The sequence below is a fragment of the Gastrolobium bilobum genome, unplaced genomic scaffold (genome assembly GCF_033153095.1).
Source record: "Gastrolobium bilobum isolate Gb01-03AN ecotype WA unplaced genomic scaffold, APGP_CSIRO_Gbil_v1 utg7094, whole genome shotgun sequence".
Classification (NCBI taxonomy): domain Eukaryota; kingdom Viridiplantae; phylum Streptophyta; class Magnoliopsida; order Fabales; family Fabaceae; genus Gastrolobium; species Gastrolobium bilobum.
This window is the reverse complement of record NW_026898828.1, coordinates 391,310-416,396: the sequence shown is the minus strand read 5'-3', so window position 1 is coordinate 416,396 and position 25,087 is coordinate 391,310. Positions and strand designations below refer to the sequence as shown.

General features: G+C 34.9%; 3 protein-coding genes across 3 annotated transcripts; 1 reads left to right on the top strand and 2 right to left on the bottom strand.

The window, feature by feature from the left end:
- Positions 1-776: 776 nt before the first annotated feature.
- LOC133284531 (uncharacterized) lies at positions 777-7,565 on the bottom strand. The gene is made up of 9 exons (XM_061481566.1): positions 5,283-7,565; positions 4,899-5,201; positions 4,726-4,812; positions 3,348-3,500; positions 2,946-3,109; positions 2,716-2,863; positions 2,235-2,357; positions 2,029-2,116; positions 777-958 (listed from the first exon to the last, which is right to left on the bottom strand). The coding sequence occupies exons 1-9, from the start codon at positions 7,563-7,565 to the stop codon at positions 777-779; spliced, it is 3,531 nt and encodes a 1,176-aa protein (XP_061337550.1).
- A 7,932-nt stretch (positions 7,566-15,497) lies between these two features.
- Positions 15,498-21,040, top strand: LOC133284511 (uncharacterized). The gene is made up of 4 exons (XM_061481536.1): positions 15,498-15,572; positions 17,415-17,564; positions 18,106-19,688; positions 20,113-21,040. The coding sequence occupies exons 1-4, from the start codon at positions 15,513-15,515 to the stop codon at positions 21,038-21,040; spliced, it is 2,721 nt and encodes a 906-aa protein (XP_061337520.1). The 5' UTR covers positions 15,498-15,512.
- A 2,518-nt stretch (positions 21,041-23,558) lies between these two features.
- Positions 23,559-24,442, bottom strand: LOC133284527 (probable glutathione S-transferase). The gene is made up of 2 exons (XM_061481560.1): positions 24,114-24,442; positions 23,559-23,918 (listed from the first exon to the last, which is right to left on the bottom strand). Exons 1-2 carry the CDS (start codon positions 24,420-24,422, stop codon positions 23,559-23,561), a joined length of 669 nt encoding a protein of 222 aa, XP_061337544.1. The 5' UTR covers positions 24,423-24,442.
- Between the last annotated feature and the right edge of the window lie 645 nt (positions 24,443-25,087).

Genomic DNA, 25,087 nt, shown 5'->3' with positions numbered 1-25,087 from the left:
CAAGCCCTAAGTTTATAACTTAAACAATGTTATCCATTAACATCTCTTCCCAAAAAAATTGTCAAAAGAATTTTAAATATGTACCATTCGGTGTGAATAAATTATGGGCTTATAACTTCTCTTATAGGAGAAGTTATAAGTTTCCTACAGAGAAATTTTTAATGGGGTCAACATATTTTAAAAACAAAAAACAAAGCATAGAAAACGAAGAGTGCAGAAGAAAACACTTCTCCAAAGAAAACACTTCTCCAACACCAGGAGAGGTGTTTTTCCCATAAATTATAGATAGGGATATTGGCACCCCTAGGTATCTATTTAGTATTTACATCCCCTTTTACTTATGGCTTTGTGTCTCTTATGTAATAGGAAAGACTTTTTTCCTCAGACACAAAAATCGAAGGCCCAATGAATAAAAAAAAAAGAATAGCACAACTTTTAACGGTGAGTGCAGGCCAATTTCTCTACCAACAGGAAACTATATTATCCCTTTACTTATTTGTAAAACTGATCCCATAAAGAGATGTTATTCATCCAGAAAATATTTGCCATGTAGCGAGCCCCTTATGAGGATATGTTATTCACTCATGGGCTTGCTTGTAGTAAAGGAGAAAATAACGTAGTGTGGGACAGTGAACATATATATAAATAAATGGCTTTTACTCATTTTCAGCTTATACCTCTACACTATGGTTATATACATACAATGCTAACCAATTTAAACAATTATTTCCATCTTTCTTTCGGTCTTTGCATTTATTTACAAGAAAATGTAAGTTTCATCGATTGATATGTCTCTTTTTCTGCAGTGCAGCTGACATGTTGCGAAGTCTATTTTTAACTTCAGTGAAGCATGGCCTGGCTGAAGGATCAGGACTCCAGCACTCTTCCATCAACTTTTTCCACTCAGAATCACAGCGTTTTGGAATAGGGGGCCTGAGCGTATTACTGACAATACCTCCTTCATTATTAGTGGTGAACAAACTCATCATTAGAATTAAAAAATAAAAAAACACAAAAAAAAAGGTTTGCAGGACAATTTTTGTTGAGTGATAAGAATACAAAGGTTTAGTGGTAAGCAATATGCTCATTGATAATTTGGAACATATCATCAAACCTAAGCTAGAAATGCACATGTAACGCGCATATAGGTATATAACCTGGGATCTGGTTATCTAAGTTTCGTAAAAAAATACCAGAAACAAAAGAATTATAAGTCGTGGAGCTTTACAGTTCAATAATGTGGTGATGTCTTTCTTTTAGGAAAGAATGAAATAGTTCTATTGGCTAAGTATGGCAAATGAAGTGCATCTTTTCTACTTCATACAATGTTAACAAGGAAGAACTTAAGATTGATGCAGTCCAGAATGGTCAAGCTGAGTGTCACCTTGATGAGTTATAAAAGTGACACTGTCATGCCTATAAGCAATACTTTAATAAATAGAAATCAATAAAGGCTATAGGAGGTATATCATTATCATTTCATCCGGAGGAATATTAAAAAAAATAAATAAATAAATAAAATTGGATAAGACTCCTCTAATGTGAGAAAACCTCTTAAGTGCACAAGTGAGAGTTTATCTACCCTTGAATTAAAGTGGGTTAAGTTCACTAGGCACTTTCACTTAAATCAATGGTGGATGCACATTCGCTAATGTACTTTTGAGGCTTTCTTATTTTTTCCCTAAATTTCATGGTCTTTGGCTAAACTGAAGCATCCTAGGAAGTATTAAGCATCCAATGTATTAGAATTTCTGCTACTGATTTGATTGAATACTAGCAAATGTTCAACTTCACGTATGTTTGTTTGTTTTCCGAAACAGATGTTTGGCAAGCAAATCAAAACTGATTTTTTTATTTATTTTTTAGTGGGGGGTGAGGGGGTACAACAAGCACTATATTTATTAAGGCTAACTGCAAGATACAAGTGACATTCGCATTCATGACAGAAAAGACAGGTCTCTCGAAGAATCTGGTAACAAAAACTCAGATTAAAGGCATAGTTTTAAGTTACACATGACAAAACCTTACCTATGATAGCACCACAGTGCATGTTAGCATATGGTTCTTCCCCAGTCAATATTTCCCACATTGTAATGCCAAATGAGAAAATATCAACCTACAATAGACAGGAACTCTCAATATTACATTCTCCAGGAGAGCGATTGCTCCATCCACCAGCAAGCGCATGTTCAAAATTAATAAAATGCAGATGAGAGACAGATGAAGTTCCTAACCTTCTCGGATACCCTACAACTGTTACCATCCAGTAATTCTGGTGCCATCCATGGAAGGGTTCCTCTAACACCACCAGAAACAAGTGTGTTGCGTTTAATTCTTGATAGGCCAAAATCTCCAACCTATAGATCAGACATCCAACAAGGAGGTCAGTCCAATAGTTTTCTTTAAACAAAACTACTCCTACAGTGAAATATGAAGAAATTATATCCTGAAAACAGAAATTAAAAAACAGATATAAGAAATAAGAAAAGCTAATAATTAGTATGGAAACTGGATAACAACTGGGATTAACTTTGTATCAATAATTGGGAAAACTTTCTTAAAGGCTTAATATAGAAAAATAAAACGACTCCAATAGTTGTGATTTTTTCTTTTCATTTGTTATGGCATCAAATGTTTGGGAATAAGACTTGCTTAAAAGCTAAGGAGTCAGAAAAAAACAAATTAAATTAAATTCTTGTTTCTGCTACAAAGTACCTTACAAACAGGTCGTTCAGGATCGCCCAGATTGACAAGTAAATTATCACACTTCAAATCAAAATGAACAATATTTTTCAAATGCAAATATTCCATGCCAAAGGCTGCATCCATTGCAATTATGAGCCTTCTACGACGGTCAAGCACTCTGCAAGAAGTACAATTTAGTAAGACTGATAAATTCTATATCTAGTTAACAGTTTGCAAGCTAGATATGTGAGTTATCTTACCTCTCCTTTTTCAAGAGAACATTCCTGAGTGATCCATGCACCATGTATTCTGTGACTGTTGCCAATGTTCCACCCGGGCCATCTGGAACTACCCCATAAAATGCCACCACATTTGGATGGTGGAGAGTTGACAGAATCTGTGCCTCTCTCCAAAAATCTTTACCCTGCAGAAACAGATGCAGCATGCATATAACCAAGAAACAATGTCAAACAAGAGGTTTTTATGTGAATGGCCAGTAAAAATGAGATTTTCCAAGTCAATGAAATTTAATTCCTCATTCATCATGGCAGCACTTTCCATACATAACTTTTTACAAGTAATTATATAAATATAAGTTTGAGAGGAAAACTAAATAAAGTATGCTAGCAAATTCAACTTGCTTATACTTTATGGAGACTTACCAACCGCTCTTGCTCTGACAATCTACCAGAGAAACAACTACTTTTTATTCTCTTAATTGCAACATCAGTTCCCCTCCACTTTCCATGATAAACAGTTCCATAGGTTCCAGATCCAAGCTCCTGCAGTTCTTCAAGATCACCATTCTCAATAATCTGCATTTTTGCATCTGAAGCATTAGGTTAAACACAGATATGCATGGATTTTGATCCACCACCTTCTAAAACAGCAAAATAATAAAATAAAGAAAGAAGACACAAACTGGAGGAAAGATTATGTTACAGGAGGAATTAGGATATAATTTATAACTATGTTGTCCAATAATTAAAATTTGTAATACAAATTTCATGCCATATAACTTATTCATACACACACAAATAACCCCCCCCCCCCCCCCCCCCCCCCCCCCCCCTCTTTTTAGTGGGGTGGGGTACAGAGTAACCCTCTTATTCATGTTTGACACTAGCCTCTAAAGGGTATAGAAAACACGGCCCAGCCCAAAGGTTTTTATTAGGAAAATGGACCCAGCACAATTCAAGCCAACTACCCTTTTTTATATGTCCAGCACTGGCATTTGCAAGCCTAGCATGACCTCACCATTTTGTGATACAAAAGGTCAGGCCCATTTTTTTACCTGAAAGAGAACAGTTCACCAACAAAGCTTTTCAAGCTAAATGAGTCCGGCCTGGCCCAATTCAGGCTGGGCTGGATAGAGACATTCTTTCAGGCCTAATAAAACAAACGGGCCAGGTTTTGGGCAACAACCTTTTCGGTTGGAGGAATTTTTTCAAGCCTCAGAAAACACGTCCAGGCCAAAAAGTTTTTAGGGATAAACAGGTTGGCCCAAAAGGCTCTGTTTGACATTTTTAAATAAAAACAAGCACAGTTCAGCTCAAATCATGACAATGGGCAAGCAAATGTTCTCAAGCCTAAGAAAATACAGAACCTAAGTAAAAGGTTTTTCTGGATAAACAGACCCGAACCAGTCCAATTTGGGCCAACTTCCCTTTTGAGGACCGCTTCGTTTTTTTTTTTTTTTTTTGAGATTAGGAAAACAAGGCTGATATCATCATCATCAGAATTCAGAGGTGAAACATAACAATGGCTTTGAAAAACTTGTCTATTCTAAAAGAGAGTACACAATTGTTGACGAATTGAAGTATCACTCTTTCTACAAGTAAACATCACATTTCTGAATTTCAACTTTGACAATTTAGTTTGGAGTGTACAACATTTATCATCAACCTCATGTTAAAACGTTAGTCAGCAAACTCAGCATACTGTCTCAACAGAGAAAGAATTAAATGAAATTTGAGCATTCATGATTTGAAGAAGGAAATAATAATATGCATAAGATACCAAATTGTAGGGGTTCCATACCTGTAAACCATAAATTTCAGCCCCTGTTTCAGCAGTTGCTGTATCGCCAATAGGCTTATTGAAGTTTCCACCAGCAGCTTTTGCAAGCTATCATTGTAGACAAGAACCCCATGTCAATTATAAAATCAGTTTATCACGAACTGTAAACAGAAATTTCATGTGGAGATTCTCACCTCACTTTCAGATTCTGGATTAACGCACTCTACCCCTTCCTTTTCAGGAGATGTAGGTTCAACTTCAACCTCTTCATCTACATTTGAGACAATTTGTAAGCATGACTGGATACCTGAAGAAATATAATCAATTGGCCCCGTGGCAACAGCTACTGATTCTGGCTCGTTGGCGCAAAATTCATTGATGTATCCAGAAGATTGTCTGTTAATGAATGCATTTTCTTCCTTTTGGTGCAGGTAGTATGCAGGATCCTCATGAGAGATAACAACCTCTCTTAGGGAAGAAGAACCCATGTCTGTATACTGAATTACCATATGCAAATACTAAAATTATGATATGCAAGCTCGCAGGTGATTTGATAAATTCAACAGAATTATACTTACAGAGATAGGTGGTATGGACTCTTTGTCAGTTTGGGACACAATAGGTTGCAACTCAAAAGAGACAGGGGGGAGTGGTTGATTGTCTTTTGTCTCAAGCATAGCATATTGGTGATGCATTGATGAGTTTTGGCTCCTAATGGAAAACTCAGAAGCAGTTGTGTCTAATGGTAGACCATGTGGTTGCTTCCTCGAGTTCCTTGTGGATTCTAAAGAGTTAAATGGTGCAGCAGATACATGTGATTCAGTGCTATGTAAATCTGGCGAAGATGAGCAAACAACATTTTGGTAGTTGATGTACTGTGAATGTTTTAAATCTATGGCACTGCCTCGTGACATATCTCCAACATTTTCTTCAAACCAATCATTGCTTTTCTCTGCACGTTGCAAGTTGTCTTTACCAATCCCTGGTGCTCTCTTGCAACTATCAGTCATTCCAAAAGTGGGGAAGTTTTGATACTTAGCCACATGTTCTTTCCCATCAATTATCTCTCCGGGTTGTACTGAAAATTCTTCATAAGAACATGAAGTTTCGGGTGATGGCAATTTGTCTCTTTCTACACTACGGGGAAACTGCAAGTGAACTTTATAGTTCTTGTCATTCTCCTGAAGTGTCGAGTCAGAAAGTGTATGCAATATTCTGTACTGAGATCCCTTTCTATCACCGGACGTTGATAATAAACTCAATGAATCATGAGGATGAGAGACGATGTTGTTAAACTGATATGAACCTTCGTTGGTAACTAAAGGTTTCTCAAATATCATATCAGTTTGACTACATATTGCAGAAGAGTCAAAATCTTTGCTGTTATTTTGTCTGTGAAAATGAAAATCATCAATAGGCTTCCTGGCCTGATCAGACTCCAACAGATATTGATTACTAGGATGGTAGTTCACAAATGGAGGCCCTTGAGCAAGATTGTTATAGAATGCAATCGGATCAACGTAATCGGTATTATTGTCTACGTACAAAGAGTTGTCACGTGTAACTTTTTCCATAACAAAGGGAATAATACTTTCATTAACATTATATGGCTGATCCATAAATAGCTGTACATTAGAATTTTTAGGATCTTTAGGCTGTACACAAATGGGAGATAAAGGAGGCATTTGATTAAATGACTTGCCTGCTACCTGCAGTGCTGTTAAAAATTGAGGACCAGGTTTGGAGAATATGCCTGCCAAATTTGCAGAAGTAGGGCTGCAATCCGCCACCTCTAAAGCCAATGCAGATGTGGATGAATCCTTATGGAAACGTGGACTGTTGTAATCAGAGGTATTTCCAAACTGGCCAGTATGGTTTGCCAAACTCAGCCCACCGGAATTCTTTCGTGGACTTGGATCCAGCATACCATTAACAGCAACAACATAATGATAATCAGCATCACTAGGCTGATTGACTCTTGCTTCATTGAAACTTGGACTCTCAGACTCATTTGAAGGTATGAGAAAAATCCTCAGTCGTTGAGAGCCTCCAGCTCTTTCAAGCTCTTCATACTCCTCGATCATGTGATGAAGATCCTCATCAGAACAAACAGAAATAAGAGCATCAAGATCCTCTCCAGGAAGCTGGTATTTGATAATATGAGTTTGATTGCAAATAGCAGAAGTCTTCCTCATTAGTTCCTCCAGTGTAATGTTCTTCCTGATTGATATAATCCGCGTTTCTCCACCCACATATCTGAGCTTCCCATCATTCGGCCTGGGTAGTATTCTACCTCCAAAACTACACAGAAACTTTATCTTCTTATAGAGAGAACCTTCTGAGAATATGGATCCATGAGGATGACAAGAACTAGGAGACTCAATGGTGTAAATAGATGGAGCATTTGGTCCTGAAGTAACTTGATCACAAAAAACTCCTTCAGAAAAATTACCTGATACTTGTCTGTTACTGCCATGTTCTAGCTGGTATCTACTCAAATTATTAGGATAAGCCCTGTTGTCAACTTCAGCAACGTATCCCCTGGGTAAAGCAATCTCTGACGAATCCGAGTTACTATCAGAATCCATTCTCCTTAGCCCAAGAGCATGCTTTAGATCCTCATAAACCAGCTGGTAGTTATAATTAGTATTAAAATCCAATCTATTTGGCAGGCGCTGGTCTGCATCGGCTATGATAGGAAATCTCCTTAAAGCAACCCGATCGCGTAAGAACTCAGCAGAAAATTCTTCACCCGTCTGTACACATATATTGTCTGCATCATTATCATACGGGACTTGGTCACTTAAACCAACACTAACAGTATATTTATTGCCTGAAATGCCGGGATCCTCATTACTCATGGTGGAAGATCATATAGTTAGCTCCACGTAACCGCCTTTAGCACTAGAGCATTGAATTCTCAATTTCTATCCACATTTGACCTGTGCTTAAGTTTTCTCCTATCGTAATTTACACATTCGATTCACAAAGTGATACAGATAAATCCTATATCTTGTCACTCCAAAACTAATTTTCCAGATAACAACTTATCTAACACAAAGGATTGTCAAACATTAAACCGTGTTCAATTCTCATATGCCATCTACCCCTGTCTTAATCACCATATTCTGAAGGTGACAAACTCAATTACTAAATCCCTCTAAAAAAAATAATTAAAATCAGCAGAGAAACTTTTTCCCACCATTAAGAATATGGAAGGTTCGCCATAAAGGAATTTGCATGGCCCTGAAAAGGAATTTGCAGGAACTCAAGAATTTCAACTCTGCAAGAATAGGCACGTGATTAAAAAAATAATAATACATTTTCAGATACGAAGTCCATTCTTCAAAGTAAACCGAAAGAAACAAAGAGTGTTATGGAATAATAATGAAAATGAGAGGCTCTGGTCTTAAACTAAACATAAAACCAATGAATTTGTAAAATGAGTACCTGTTTGTTCGTCCATAAACTGAACGCGAGCATGAAATTTGAGCTCGGAAGCTTGCTGTATAGGGAATATACAAGGTTTTGGGGTGGGCTTGGAAGAAGCGAAAAGAGAAAAATTGGAGCTGAGGTTCGGATTTTGTTGAGAAGAGAAAGAAGGTTTGTTAGAGAGGAAAATGGTGAGAGAGAAAGAGAGAGGGAGAGGAAAACGTTCCATGAGGCTCGGAGTTTCCAACGGAGACGTCGGAGAACAATATTTTGCTTAAATTAGCGCGCTGCGGATATGGACAGTGGACAAAAACTTTCTTTATTCTTTCCACCTCCCAAACGCTTTCTACCGAAAACAAATGGCAACATAATGATGAGTTAATTCATGCTAGTTTTTATTTTAGAGTAAAGTATATATTTTTTTTCTCCTCGACAAATATTATAAGTTTCGGTTCAATTTAATTTAAAAAAAAAAAAAAAAATAGATTTATGATCTTTATGAAATTTAAAATAAGATCATAAGTCGAATTTTTTTTAATAAATTAAATTATACCACATAATTTTTGTTGAAGATCCAAAATATACTTTATTTTTTATTTTACCACCAATTATTCTATTAATTTAGTTCGAGTCGGAAGGATAATAAAGATGCTAAAAATTTCTTTATCAAAATTTTAATATATTTAATACTCAAATTCGAGGGGAATAAATTCGTGCCAATTGATTTACGAATATGGTGGTTACTTTTATTTTTTGATAAGTTATTTTATTGTTAATTTCTTTTTCAAAACAATATTAATAATTTCAAGTTCGTAACCTTTATATTTGGTATAATTTAAATGTTCATTAACGATATCTGGATTAGCTGCAAATACCATTGATCTAATAATATGGTTCACTTCGTTCTCTGTGAATATTGGATCCAGATTCTCTCATGTGAAAATTCACATGACCATGTCATGTAGAAAATCATAATCATACAAAAGTGGATCAATGGTAATAAAAGAGGAGATAGAAAAAATATTAAAATAAGTAGTTACGACATCATAATCATTGATTTACTTTTGTATAGTTGTGATCTTCCCACATGATCATATCATGTTTTTTTTGCACATCAGAAGATTCATTTTCATGAATATTATATGGAATGATAGTACAACTAACGATTTTGTGCCTAGAAAGGAATTCGATGGGGAGATCTACTGTCCCCTTAACTCTCTGTGATATGTGTTGAAAAACTAGCACAATTGATTAACTAGGTCATGCTAGAAAAGGTTTATTTTTGTAGTTGATTTACTATTGTTTGCATAAGCCACTATTAATCAAGCAGTGTTGGTGGGGGAAATCCTAGACTGCTTTTGTGTCTCCTCTGGTCAATGGGTAAGCAAAAGCAAGACGAGTATTATTTTCGCGGAATTTTTATCACTCTCGAGGTCTAGAGTATATTTGGTCACCCCCTACATCAGAAGCGGGTGGGCCCCTTGGTTTCTTTTACTTATGTCATGGATAGGATCCAGTCAAGGTTCAGAGGATGGCAACAAAACATATTGAGGACAACCCACCCTTACACAAATAAATCTTGGGAACTCCTGCATACATACATCCCTTCTAAAAAGGGTAAAAAGTTAGGGTTTAGAGGAAAATAAAAAAAAAATGTTAGTTTAAATGGGATAAGAATTTTCCCATTTGAGAAAAGAAGCGCACCGAATTTGGTGCTCCTATACCCAAAATTTGTTCCCCTAACACATTTGGTGTTAGCATCCATGTTAGCACAACATCACCCTTAGCACCGCTCGATTGCAATTGTCACTATGAGCAACAACAAAATATATTGTTGCTAGCTCCCATGCACGGACACGCTTTTTCTTTGGAAATTTACGTGTCGGACACGGGTCCGACACGGACACGCGTCCGACACGCGGTCAACATTTGAGGACATGTGGTCAACTCTCCGACATGTTCCGACACGCGGTCAACATTTGGGGACACGCTCGGACACATTTGGACACATTTTTTTATTTTTTTATTTTTTTATTTTTTTTTTTGTTTTTTTGTTTTTTTATTTTTTTTAAATCTTAATTTTTTTTTGTTAACTAAATATAAAAGAAATAATTCATAAATTAATTTTTTTCTGTTATAAAATTTGACATTAAAAATTAACAAACTACGAAAAATTATTTATATTTATATTTATGTAATAAAATTTAAATATTTAATTGGTTATATGACTTATTATGGATTCTTATATGTATTAAATATAAATCATATTATATATATTAAAATTTTTATTTAATATCAAAACGTGTCCAAATATGACATTTTTTAGAATTAACGTGTCGGTGTGTCGTGTCGTGTCGTGTCCAGTGTCCGTGTCCGTGCATCATAAGTTGCTAGCAGGATAAGCCACCCTAACACGAACAAATCTTGGGTACTCTTATTTTACATATATCCCTTCTAAAAAGGGTAAAAAGTTGGGATTTAGATAAAAAATAAACATAAATATGTTGATTTAAATGAGATAAGAATTTTCCCATTTAACAAAGGGAAATTTAAAAATCATGTTGTGAGACAATAACCATGTTTTATGTAAGAAAACCTTTTGTACATCAGATGTAGGTACATCTTTGCCTAATGGGATTTTTTTGGAATTTAATAGGAAAAATAAAGAAAAACAAGAACATAAATGAAAAAATAATTTTTTCATTTCGAAAAAAGATGTACCAAATGAGTACATCCGATGTATTCAAAAAAAATTCCATTTTGACCCTTTGAATAGTGTGCATCATTTTATTTTTGTTTTTTTTACATGGTCGGCCCTATTATTATGTGTCTATAGCATTACTTATTTGGCTATTTCCTATCCAGCAACATAATAAATTTAAAGCCCTTCAACAAAAGAGGAGCACCCGTGCTCATAATTGGGAGACATAATGAAAGCCTTTTATATCAATTGATATAAGAATCTTGGAAGAACTTTATTCCAAAAATTAGTTGATGATGTAGGAGAGCTTAAAATCTATATAAATTTGAGACCACATTTTTATGTTTGTGACGTGGGAGTCAAGTTTCATAAGTAAAGAACTTTAGGATACACCACCCCAAAAGCTAATCAATGTGGGACTATATATCTCAACACGCCTCCTCACACAAGTCCATTAGACTTGAAGAGTGGAAACCAATATGGGACTATATATCTCAACACGCCCGTCACGCAAGAGCCTATTGGGCTTAAAGAGTGGATGATGCAACCGGCCTAGCTTATTTGTGTTAAGAAATTCCACAAGAGAAAGTGGGGGCCGGCGAAGTTTGAACCCGGGACACGAGATTCTTATGAGGGTGGGAGTGTCCACGGCCTTGTAAAACCACATTAGTTACACATACAAGCAATTGAACGACTATATATATCTCTAACACTTTCTAATTAGATCGTAACACAAACCTTGCGCTAGTCATGAAACAAATAAATATGGAGTCCCTCCAGGATTGATGCCAGACGCGAGAGACAAGCCAATTACGTGGTTCTAATCCCCGGACGGGGATAGTTAGAGTTTGGCCTGTGGTGCTCCAGCACTCTCACATCGTTTTAAGTAGTGGAGAGTCAACGAAGTTTTGACAGGATTCGTGGGTACAATATATATGCACAGCGTTGGCATTCAAATCCACACAAACCTTAACCCCTGACATCATGAAGTGGTCTGTAGCAGATTGTGTCTCACCTTTGGGAGACTGGAACTGGCAGATACTTGAACACTTTTTGCTAGCGGATTTAGTTAGTAGACAAGATTCGTAATACTCTGCCACCGATGAACCAATTAAGACTCTCTTGATCGTGTAATTTGTGGTAGGTGGTCGCAGGATGGAAGCTTCTTGGTGAGATCAGCATATACTGTCAAATGCTCAAAAATAATTATGTTAACATAAATATTAACCATTTTTTCGAGCTGACAACTTCAAGCAAGCAGTGATGAAGAATCAGAACCTCAGCGAAAAATTGTGAGCATTAATTTTACTTTCATTGAATTTGGTGTAACATGTTATGAGCTCGGCAGTAGGATACAAGACATTAAATTTGATTACCATGCGTCAGGTGACAAAAATAATGGATATAAATAACTGTTTTCATATTAAATTATTTGCGAATTGTAAGTTCTAACTTATACTGAAATGCGGCGGAATATGATAGATCATAATACCTTCCGCCATTGCTTCTTTTGTTGTGCTCAAAAGGTTGCTGTAAACACTGATACGAAGTTCTTCAACGATACTTCCAAACTCTACTCATCTAGCATAGATGGTGTGAAGCTCTTATGGAGAGTGAGCTCAGTGACTCAAGAAGAAGATGCACTCTTTTTATAGACTCCTCCATCATAGAGTCTATTCAAGAGTGTTCTGAAGATAAGCTCAATTGATGACAGACAAGAACAAATAGTTGTAAACCAAATACAAAAGTTAGTTAACCACTACAATAAGTGAGCAATTAGTGGATCCATTATCATTAGCAGACAATATAAGTGGACCAATAGACCACACCATCACTTTCATTATGGATGGTGGATCAGCTACTATCATTGTGGATGGTGGACCACAAAAAATTCTAACACGAACTCTTTCAATAATCATTTTATCTGTGCGGATATAAATATAAATAAACATTGAATTATTTAGAAGTGATGAACACTCATTTTTTAATCCTTGAGCTGATTTAATTATTTTTTCAATCAAAATCAGTACGTGAGCTAATCATTGTACTATTGTAGACCCAAAATCGAATTATTCAACTAGTCAAATTGTAAACTGTTTGTGTTTCTAGTTTGATTTTTTTTTTAAATTATGTTATTTAGTTCAACTCTAAATATTCCAAACTAAATAAGCTTTTCTCTTTAAAAAAAAAAGGGAAAATTTCAAAAAAAATCTGTGGTTTCCCTTTAAATCACTTACCCCTCGTGATTATTTTTATCCAAGTCCTTACTTAAACACCGTTAAAAAATTTATGAATTTGTCTATTCTACCCTTTATATCATGTGCAGGTTGGTTAACTTCGAATACCCCTACCCCCTCTTTTGTTGTATTTCCGTAAGAATAATATTTACACACTTTGTTCTATTCCTACCAGCTTGTGCTTTTGCTTATAGTTGTTTAGCTGTGCCCTGGATGCTTTTGCCAAAACCTTTTATTTTGAAGAAGCAACATCAAGATGTATGCTTCCTTTTGTACTTCAAGTTCTCTTTTTGTTCCAATATGGAACTTTTACCTATGATCTGGTTCTAATAGTTATGTTACTTCAGAGGCACGGAATTGAATCCTATACACCACTTGAAAGCACAGAGGAGAGCTTGCAAGTGGAGGCAAGTCATGATTCCCATGGTCACGAGGAATTTGAGTTCAGTGAAGTCTTTGTCCATCAACTCCTTCCCACCATAGAATTTGTACTTAGAACAGTCTCTAATACAACTTCTTTACCTTCGTCTGTGTAATATGTATGTATTAATTACAGTTGTGCATTTACTGATGTTTTCCCTTTTTATACACTGTCTTGCTCATTCAGAGTTATCAAATGTATTATACGAGAAGGTTCTGAACTTCTGATGATGGCATGGGGGTATGTTAAGTTTATGAATTTCTATTACATTTCATACTTGAGACTCTTGATGTGGATTATGGAGGGCAAGAATGGTGAGTGTTCAACACATAAACAAGTGGAAATTATTCAACACATTTGTGCTACTGTATGATATCTATAAGTGGAAACTCACTAACAGTTAAAATGCCGTTGTTTGAATTTTGAAATATATGTTCTCAAAAATATATGATTTATGAAAATGGTGTACACTAGGCGTACTGAATTATCTCTTATGAGGCTCTTGTTGCTCTTAGTTCATTCTCTACAACTTATATGTTTTCCTCTAAAAATAGCTATGTTACTAGTTTTTATGTTCCTACCACTAGTCATGTAGCACTTCATAAAAATTTCCAGAAACTGAATAATAAAAGAAAATATACTTATATTGTTACCCTTGAGGAACAAGATGATATAAAGGGTAGAATAAACAAATTCATCAATTTTTTAACAGTGTTAAAATAAAGACTTGAATGGAAAAAATCACATGGGGTAAATGATTTAAAGGGAAACCACATTTTTTTTTTAATTTTTCCAAAAAAAAATATATATTTAGGATGGAATGGTAAAAAGAAAGGAAAAATAAAAAAATTGTAAATTAGAGAAAAACACGAAAAAAAAAAGAAAAAAGAAAAAATGGATCTAGAGTGAGGGTAGAAATGGCGGGAAAAGCAGCGAGGCAAAAATTAACAACAAACACATTAGAAAATGGAAATATATATAAACGAAAATCAAAACGAAAAAGAGGATAGAGAACAGAGACGGTGGAAAATGGCGAAAGGGAGCTCCAACACCGATTTGCAGAGGTTACTCGCAGCCATTAAATCTTCCGAGGCAAGCTTCTCCTTCTATTTATTTACTTGTAAATTGGGCTGTCATGTTGATCTCAGGTTTTAGGGTTTAATGTGAAAAATTCCGAGTCTTTCTTCATTTGAAACAGATTGTTGAAGTTCGCGTTCAAATGTTTACTGATCTTGGATGTGTAGACTTGAAGGAACTATCTGAGTCCGACCATGCTTCCGTCATGAACTGCCTCGTAGTATCCTTGCTTTTTTGTCATCTTCACCTATCCAAACTCGCTTGCTTATCTTTTTCCAACATGACAATGTCATGTCCAACTTTGAGATGTTAAGCTTTTTCCCGTGGCTTAGGTAATCCAATTATTGGTGCTACTTTACTGATGCTCGTTAATTTAGAACTTGTGTATACACTGTTGTTACTTATTAGCTTTCTAATCAATCAATTCTAACATCTAAACCAGTTGGATGCGTTACATGTTATATTCTTCTGTTTTCTCGAACATATTGCACATAATTTACAGAATTATCCTCATTGCCGCTCTTATATCATTCCCCAAACTTCATGACCTTAGCAATTATCATAATTCACTTGTATGCTGTTTCATAACTCTATTAATTGTCTGCAATTGCATTGTTGTTTCACCTTAACTGCAAGCTTGACTTTTTGGGAGGACTTCACATGTTTGGACATCACCCAGTGCATGCTAAATAGAAGCATTCTACAAGTGGCTTTAAAATATATGGATTTTAACTTATCTAGTTGTCTACCGCTAATTCTCACTCTTGGAGTCAAGGTATCTTTTTACTTGTCTGTTTTCTTTCTTTCTTTTTCTTTTTCTCTTAATCCATGTATACTTTAACACTTTGTTGCATTTCCTAACTTTTCTGGGAAGATATGTCTTTTCTTATAACTCATTCTCATCAATTAGGCAAGTATCTGGTGTGGCAAGCATCTAAAGATGAGTCTTTTGTCGACAGAAGAATCTCAGGAAGAAGAACATAGCTCTGTATTTTACAAGGTAGGAGTTTTTTGTCATAGACTGAGCTCTCAAATAGTCCTTGAAAAGGTTCTTTACACAGAAAAAAAGCTTCTTGGTGATATTCTTTTTTTAATATTTCATCTCGATCATTATGTATATTATCCTTGATTAGTCAATATCAACATCAACAATACCTTTATCCCAAACTAATTGGGGCCGATGGTAGATGAACCCAAATGAAAGATACGAAGAGAACTAAGATTAATAATTTGGAATAAATCTTCTCGTGTTCTAGCAGTAAAAGTAACTCTTGTAGATAATAGTAAATTCCAAGTTTCCCCAAGACCAGGGAACTAAGAGATATTTAAAAGATGCCTATGATGGACAAATCTAATTGAATTTGACTTCCTTTTCATCTATACAGGGAAACAAGAGATAATATTTGTATTCTGTTTTCATTTTCTTTGTATGGTTTCTTCTGACCATACAATATTACAATATGCTCCCAGAGGATTACTTATCTGAAGTGACATTGGAGAATGAAGAATGACAGAAAACAGTAAAACGAAGAGCAGAATAGTTTTACACTGTTCAATCAGTACTCACTAGTTGTCATTATTAATGACATATGGTGAGGTGGGGCTAAAATGTGTTGGCTAGTAACCTTGAACCATCCATATGACCTGCATTACATAACTAGAAAACAAGCTATGATATGTGAAACCTAGCCTATTATTCCAAATTCTATCGAGTAAATTTGGGTTTCTGTTTAAAATCAAGAAGACGCACATTCTTAAGCAAAGAAAAAATAATTAGCAATGCAACAAAGTTGTCCAATCCCTCAACATATCTGTTTTAAACCAAATAGAAGTCAAACACCTATTTTATGTGTTGAGATATATAAAATCATTAATATAGCCTCACCCAACAACTTAAGCTTTTGGGTTGAATTGGTTCTTTACATGGTATCAGAGCCTCGGTGTACCGGTTCGATCTTCACCGCCCCCCACTTTCTTTCAAGTGGAATTTTTTTTTTCGCACAGGTAGGTGGGCCTGTGCATTGTCCACTCTTCAAGCGCAGTGGGCTCTCGTGTGAGGGAGCGTGTTGAGATATATAAAATCATTAATATAACCTCACCCAACAGCTTAAGCTTTTGAATTGAATTGGTTCTTTACATTATGATTTTATAAAAAATCACCTGCTGTGCCAAAGAAATCTCCTTAGTCCTTAAAGATCATTGTCACTCAAAACTGAAGGCAGATTCATTGCTAATACTCAAATTACTCAAAACTTAAGATGCTTCCTATTACTAATATCCTAGGAGATGATGAACTGCTCTGTGACTAATAACCGCACATTGCTGTATGACTCTTAACTTATTTATGGCATTGAAATTTTAATTTAACTGAACCAAAAAAAATAAAAAAATAAAAATGAAGGAACAATGGAACCTCCTAAATCAAAATGAATGCACAGAAAATAGGAAAGTAAATCATTAGCAGAAGTCCAAAAAGAAGCTGGGGAAACAAACCTATCTAATTTTCTTGATAAAAACAGACAAGCGCCAGTATTTTACTATTTTTTGCCGGACAAATTTAATGTTCAGCTACAGACCTAGCACCCTTGACAAAACTGTTCACTTTTTCATTTTGCTGAATCCTTGAATATGAATAAAACAGTCCAAAGTGTTGACAGCTTCTTTTCTCATGTGGAGTGATTTATTTGATGGTGATTGAGAATGTGGTTACTTTTAATAAAAAAACACGGATATTTTGATTTGCAAAGCTCTTTGAGGAATTTACTTGGTTTTCAGCCTTCTTGAAACATTAATTTGATAATTTTGGTGACACAATTTTTACTTTTATATTTATGTTGTGCAGCTTCTTCTGGAGATCCTAAGATTTTCTGCATCAACTTTTTCGGCGTTGTTGAAATTCACTGATTTTGGTGACAAGGAATCGATGGACATTGTTGAAACCTTCATTTTAGAAGCATTAAATCTAACTAAAGATTCTATATCAGATGCTAAGGTAATATGCTTCTATCTGTAGATGAAGTTTGACAATATGGGATAATGTATCGGTTCAAATAAATTTTTTGTCCTAAATAAATGATTTAAGATTTATTTTTGATATACTGTTAGTAATTTTTTTTTTTTCGTTATCACAACACAATCGTGTATTTTCACATTAGTAAAAGAGTTTGACTCTGACAAAAACTGCTTAAAAAGCCAAACTCTATTATTTGTTGACATGATTTAGAGGTAGTATTAAAAAACCTTCACTCTGATTGTGGATCAAAATTGAAATCAATGACTTATCTGTCCTTTGACTTACCTCTGAAATTTTGATCCTCGTGAGATGTTCTAAGATTTAATAAAGTCCTTGAATGTTCAAATATGTCATTTCAGTATTCTTATTCCAGTGAGGTTCTATGGTAGTGAATTTTGGGTAGTAAAGTGCTAGCAAGAGCAAAAAACAATGTAGGAGAGATGAGATTCTCCTATTCATATTGATGCCACAAAATTTTGTATCTGTTGCTAAACATAGCTCTTTTTCTTCTCCTAAGCAGAAAATTCAATCATTTGAATCAGAAACATTGAAAGTTGCACATATGGTCATTGATGCTGTCGTAAAACTATGTAAGGTACGTTCTGAATTAGTAAACTCGGACCCCCGCGATGAACAACGGTTGACGCTTGATAAGCCTATTAATGTTGGCCATGCTATCAACATAACAAAATGTGCAATAGAAAAGTTGTCTCAGATTGGTGTCCTTGCTGCAAATGATGGTGGCAATTCAGTCAATATTCTTAATGTCTCCTGGAAAGGTGTTGTCTCTTTACTTCAAATTGGTGGCGGACATTTTACAGAAGTGGACATTGCAAATATTGTGGTAACTTTGCTTGCATTGATAACTGAGCCTCTGAAATGTGCTGCTGAGGCTTGGTCTTCGTCACTGAAGGAATCCATTTCTGTAACCGAGGCCAAAAGGATCTTTGTGCCAGTGAAATTTTACCTGATCAATGCAGTTAAAATATGCTCACTTTATCCTCATCAGGCCTATACAGTGTACAGGGAGATTACATTCTGTGTTCTCACGATCACTTCTTTTTGGATTTTTCTAAGTAATGAAAACCTTCTGAAATGCGCATCTGCAGTAATTACTGAGCTATTGGAGGAAACAACCTTGGATCTGGTATTGTCTTTGCTAAATTCTGATAAACTGAAATCAGAACAGAAGCTTGAATTACTGGAGTGGTCGTTCATTAATGAAGGGGATTCTCATTCTGTCATTGATGGTCCAATCTTAGGTGATTGTAACTTAGAATGGGTTAATGAAATCTTTTGCAACAGTTGTGAAGGTATGAGCAGAGCAAGAATACTAATACTTGGTCGAGTTGTATTGTTTATTAACCTCCTCAGGTATTCTCTCAGGCTCAATGAAGATGTGAAAGTAGCGATAACTCAGAAGCTTCATTGGTTTTTGGATATTTTAGTTGAGGAAGATGTATATTCTCAAATACTTGTTCTGCAACTTCCTTTATTGCATGGTTCTGGAAAAACAGCAGAGCTGGTGTGGCAGCCTATGTTTACCTCCCTCTTGCTAGCATTAAAAACCTTCATGATTGTCATCTCTTCAAGTACAGCTTGGGGGGAGTTGGAGTCTTTCTTACTAGAGAATTTATTCCATCCTCACTTTCTTTGCTGGGAAATTGTGATGGAATGCTGGTGCTTTGTTCTGCGACATGCTGAAACACAAATGGCAAACAACATCATTAGCAAACTATGTTCATTACTTAAGCTGCTGGCATCCCCAGACTCAGTTTCCCTTCCTTATTCATCCTTCAGAAAGTTGGCAAGATCAATCTGCTTGCTTCTAACCTATGGTACACAATCAATGGTTAACATGGTGTACATGTTTCTTGTTGGTGATGGGAGATCACAATTATCATTAATTTTGAGTTTGGCTCTGTTCATGGAAGGTTTTCCACTTGATTTACTGACAGATGAGTTGAGAAACACTTCCATTCAAAGAATTATATCAGATTATTTTGACTTCATAGACAACTTTGATGAAGCATCAGTGGCGGCACGCTCCTCTGGTTTGTTTGGTATTCCAGTGTTTATTCTTTCTGCTTCTTTGCAATTGCTGTAAGTATTTCGGTTTTGTTACATTCCATCCATTATTCCATTATTATAAGCTAAAGAATACATATAATATAAGCTTCATTAACAAATATAAGTTGCAAACCATTTTTGCTATTAATTTGTGTTGATTGCTTTGCCATTGTTAATTGCACAGTCGGCATACAGCAGGTACACACATTACATGCACACAAAAGGCTTTTTACTAGTTCTGAATAAATTTATTCTGTCTATATATCAAAGACTCCAAAATCTTGGAAGCAAAAATAAAATCGAATTTGATCTCTCACATGCATGTTTCAATCTAATTTTAATATTTCACCGATGGACATGGTAATCATTGATTTCAACCTAATTCCTTTCATTCTTTCACTGGACCAGAATATTATATTGGTACCAGCTTTAAGACTAGTGTTCCCATTTTCTGCAGCCAGGTTGGACTCTCTGATATTGATGCAAGGACATTAAAGTTCTTGGTTTCAATTACTTCTAACTATAAAAGTACTGCAGACAAAGTAATCAAGGACCGTTGTCTTCGACTTTTCAGTGAAATTCTAGGGATCATCTCATATTTGAAACATCTATACACATCAAATGATATTGAACAAGCCATCATGGAGATTGAAAGTATCTTTATCTCTGAGCCTCCAGACCTTTTGTACCAATGCAAACCACACTTGGCTCTTTTCCTGGCAGGGCTGATACACATGGGAATTTCAGAAAGTGATGATGATGCAAAGAGCTGTGCTGTGTGGGAATTATATCACTTGCTCTTGAAAGAGCGGCACTGGGCACTCATCCACTTAGCAATAACCGCATTTGGATATTTTGCTGCTCGTACTAAGTGCAATCAGCTATGGAAATTTGTTCCACGGGATGCAGCACTTTCATATGATATAGTTTCAGGAGTGGAGACAAATAAGGATAGATTTATGCTTGAGTTTAAAACATTTCTTAATAAGGAAATAGCTCTTCTTTCTGTTGCACCAAGCCCTGAACAGTTTGAGCTGCTAGGGAGAGAAGGTTTTTTGTTGAAACAGATGGTTCATAAGATTTCAGTCATTGCTGAAGAGAGCGAGGGATGTGAGATCATGGAAGTTGATGACAAGAACCAATCAAATAAAAAAAGGAAACTTCATGATGGAATTAGCAGAGGAGTGGAATTGCTGAAAAGCGGTTTAAAGATTATTGGTGACGGTCTTTCCCAATGGCAGCTTAATCAATTTGATACCAATGAGCTGCATATCAAGTATTTGACTCAGTTTTCTCAACTTGAAGACGTAATTACTCACTTTGAGGAATTGGCCGGGAACGGTGAGGTATGTTCAACTTCTGTTCAGAGCAATTACCGAGGTTGATTACTCATCGGTGCATGTTTTATTGTAAAGAAATCTTATAAATCAACGTATTCTACTGTATAAATATGAAGTGACAGATCAGCCTCAGTAAAATTTAGTTCTCCCTTACCCTTCCATCTTGTATTTCTAGCATTTAGCATTTAAATACAAAATCTCTGTTAGTTAATGTCAACAAAATGTTAGCACTTCAAAGTCTTGTGGCAATGTCCTCACTTTAAAATGAGGTAACTTCCCTTTATTTTTTTTTCCCTTTAACTTTCTTTTACTATGAAAAACCATTGTGCCCTTTTTTTCATTTTGAAAGTACCACTTTGTCCCCATTCTAAAACTGTACACCAATCTGTCTCTGTTTGACCAATATACTTGAGTATATGACCAATATACTCGAGTATATTAAGTCTCATGAACATATACCCGAGTATATGACCCTGATACTCGAGTATATGACCCTGATACTCGAGTATTTGTTTTTTCTAGGCATGTACTCGAGTATATGTTTAAAAAAATTTCTATAAAACTTTTCCAACGCATAACTCTCGAAAAGTTATGTGAAATAAAAAAAAACACCTGATTTGGACACTTGAGTCAAAAGTTTGGCCTTTTGAAGTTTTATTAAAAAATTTCCAAAATTGTATAATGTCAATAGGTTTTGTGATATCCACAAAGCTCCTCCTCAGATTACGCATAATATTGGACTTGACTCAGATAACCTGAGGAAGAGCTTTGCGAGTATCACAACCTCTTATTAGCATTACAAAATTTTGGAAATTTTTTGATAAAACTTCGGAAGGTCATAACTTTTGATTTGGGTGTTTGAATCAGGTGTTTTTTTTTTTTTTATTTCACATAACTTTTTAAGAACTACGAGTTGGAAAAGTTCTGTAGAAATTTTTTTGAACATATATTCGAGTACATGCCCAGGAACAGCAAATACTCGAGTATCTGAGTATATACTCGGATATATGTTCACGAGACTTGATATACTCGAGTATATAATTATATACTCAAATATATTGGTTGGTCAATGATCAAAAAAGGACAAATTGATGTATAACTTTAGAACGATGACAAAAGAATACTTTTAAAATGAAAAAAAGAATACAATGGTCAAATAGCCTGAAAAACTATGGTGTAAGTACTCCGGAACGCTGAGAATATCTTTTTATTGATTCTCCCAAGGAAACTACTAATAAGAACGTTCCATTGCTTATTTTATATATATATATATATATAGGCTTATTATATATATATATATATATATATATATATATATATATATATATATATATATATATATATATATATATATATATATATATATATATATATATTTGAGTGATAAGTTGGCTTATTATATTAACCAGGTCTTCTTCAGCATAGCATGAAAATAACATAAATAATGATAGCAAGTTTTGGGTAAAAAATCTCGTTTCTCAATGTCACTTTTTCATTCTATTTATTTTTGGAGAAAAATAAACTGTGAATTATATTAGTTAAGTCATTTTATAAATTCTGCAAATAAAATTTAGAATGTTAATCAGGGTGGATTGGATTGGTTTGGATTGCACGAAAGTTTTTCAAAGCCAACTGAAACCAACTTAATTGGGGGTAGTTGAATGAATTTATTATTAGAGTAAATATTCTTTTAGGTCATCAGCAAATTTTATTATGTCCGTTTTAGTTTTTAGTAAATAAAAATGCTATTTGTGGTCTCTAAAATTTTTAAAATAGACTCATTTAATTGAAATCGTGATCTCTAACAAATTCAAAAAAGAACCACATTAGTCCCTCAAAATGACTAAAATAGATCCACTTTAAATTTTTTAAAGACCACGAATAATCTTTTTATTTGCTAGGGACTAAAACAGATATCGTAAAATTTACTGGATTGAAAAAGATATTTACTCTTATTATTTTTTCTCTAAAGCTAAACTAACCCAATCCATTAAAATACCTTTTCATAGACTAGTAAAAAGGTGACATTTAGTATTGCGATAATATCCCGTCTTTGATGCAGCTTTAACATTACAGCTAACATTTCCATTTAAAGTGGTTTAACATATATTACTAAATCTTTCTTTTTGTTTCCAAAAAAGAAGAATTGAAAGATTTAGTTACATTTTAGAAGAAAAAATATCTAAATAAATTATAAAAAAAGGAAAAATAAAACCTAAGGCCAAAATTTTAAGGTATATATAAAATATAAATTTATCATAGACAACAGCCCATTTGCTCTCCTTAGTCCTTACTCCTGGTGAAGAAAGAATTAGTTGTAGAATTTCTAAAATAATCCCAACAGTCAGTCAATTAATTAAATAGCGAGTAGCAACCTATTTGATATTTGAGATTCGAGAGCGTGATTTTAAAGGAAGCTTGATTTAATATGAAAGTAAGTATAATCAGCTTAGATTTTTATTACTTTTACAAGTACGTAAGACAAACCTAAACCAAGATGGGTAAATAAATAAATACACATATCGAGATGACTAAGAAATACACACTTAAAGCTACCATTTTCTTAGGAAGATGCAAATATTTTCTCTCTGAGAGACTTGAGAAAAACGACAATATTTTCATGGTCAGGAAGGTTTTTTGCGATGACCGGGACATCTCTGAAATTATTAAACCATGAATTCAAGCGAAGGAATTTCTCAGCTTCTACGATCTTCACTTCAAAGATATCTTCCATAACCAAAAGACAATTGGCAACGGACCCTAAAGCTAAGTCAACAATGTTAATAATGTCTCCCCCAAAGAATTTCTTCTCATCACCAAAGCAGTTATCCTCAACAATTCTTAGATGCTCCCGGACCTTCTCTATGGCCTTCTCCAGCTCTTCACTAGTACTGCTGCGGTAGAGTGCTGCAATTGTTGAAATCTATAAAAATTGACCACACAATATGTTATTTTCACTTTGAATCATGATAAGAATTTTAGAGCATAGAAAGTAATGATCGACAAAAAAAACAAGGTACACTAAATTTAATTATAGCTGAAAGGTAAACTGAACATGAATTGTGTAAGAAAGGCTAGAAAAATGCAAATGATTAAGTTTCTAAATATATATATGTACCATGTCATCGGAATATTTAACCCAAAACCGTGCAAGAGCTCTCTCATATGGATCAGCAGGAAGCAATGGATTCTGTGGCCATATCTCATCAATGTATTCAACAATGACCATGGACTCACATATGGGTTTTTCAGCATGAACGAGCACTGGAACCAACTTATGCACTGGGTTGTATTTAAGAAGTTGAGCACTCTTGTTGAAGCGGTCTTCCTCTGTGTAATCATATGATATACCCTTTTGCTTTAGGGTCCATACTACCCTCCAAGTAAAGGGACTATACCAAAATCCGTGTAGCTTCACCTCTGCCATCCTTGCTTGTGCTTTCCAAAGCCAACACTAGCCTATATTTATAGGGTGATGATCTAGTAGTCAATCTGGCTTGTTACACAAGTTCAAATTTCTAGAAATAAAATATTGAAAAAATTGTTTATCCTTTTAAAAATATAATACTTGAAAAAAGGTATTCTAATATATTATAGAATTGTAAATAATCTGTACAAAGGGTTCTCTATTTATAGAGAATATTTGACCTACTTTTAACCTAACGGGCTTGGCCCAATACAACAAAGGGCTTGGCCCAATACAACAATAAATGACTAAATAAAAACTAAATAAAAACTAAATCAATATTATTTACAACACTCCCCCTCAAGCTGAGGAATAAATATTTATCATTCCCAGCTTGCTAGTAAGTTCTTGAAATCTGTCTGAAGGAAGCCCCTTTGTTAATAGATCAGCCAATTGACGCCCAGTGGGAATGTATGGAGTGGTAATCAACCCGCTATCAAGTTTCTCTTTGATGAAATGGCGGTCAACCTCAATATGTTTAGTCCGATCATGTTGAACTGGATTATGAGCTATACAAATAGCGGACTTATTATCACATAGCAGCTTCATAGGTCCCTCACATTTTATTTTGAGATCATCAAGAACAATTTTCAGCCACAGTAACTCACAAATGCCTTGAGCCATAG

What these genes read in the sequence shown, in the direction of transcription:
- LOC133284531 (XM_061481566.1), bottom strand. Translation starts at nt 7,565, where the DNA reads ATGAGTAATGAGGATCCCGGCATTTCAGGCAATAAATATACTGTTAGT. An exon ending in ATCCAGAATCTGAAAGTGAG is followed by an intron (nt 4,813 to 4,898) that starts GTGAGAATCTCC and finishes CTACAATGATAG; the next exon opens with CTTGCAAAAGCTGCTGGTGG. An exon ending in CTGAACGACCTGTTTGTAAG is followed by an intron (nt 2,358 to 2,715) that starts GTACTTTGTAGC and finishes TCTGATCTATAG; the next exon opens with GTTGGAGATTTTGGCCTATC.
- LOC133284511 (XM_061481536.1), top strand. Translation starts at nt 15,513, where the DNA reads ATGAGTCTTTTGTCGACAGAAGAATCTCAGGAAGAAGAACATAGCTCT. An exon ending in ATAGCTCTGTATTTTACAAG is followed by an intron (nt 15,573 to 17,414) that starts GTAGGAGTTTTT and finishes TATGTTGTGCAG; the next exon opens with CTTCTTCTGGAGATCCTAAG. An exon ending in TCTGCTTCTTTGCAATTGCT is followed by an intron (nt 19,689 to 20,112) that starts GTAAGTATTTCG and finishes CATTTTCTGCAG; the next exon opens with CCAGGTTGGACTCTCTGATA.
- LOC133284527 (XM_061481560.1), bottom strand. Translation starts at nt 24,422, where the DNA reads ATGGCAGAGGTGAAGCTACACGGATTTTGGTATAGTCCCTTTACTTGG. An exon ending in TTAAATATTCCGATGACATG is followed by an intron (nt 23,919 to 24,113) that starts GTACATATATAT and finishes CAATTTTTATAG; the next exon opens with ATTTCAACAATTGCAGCACT.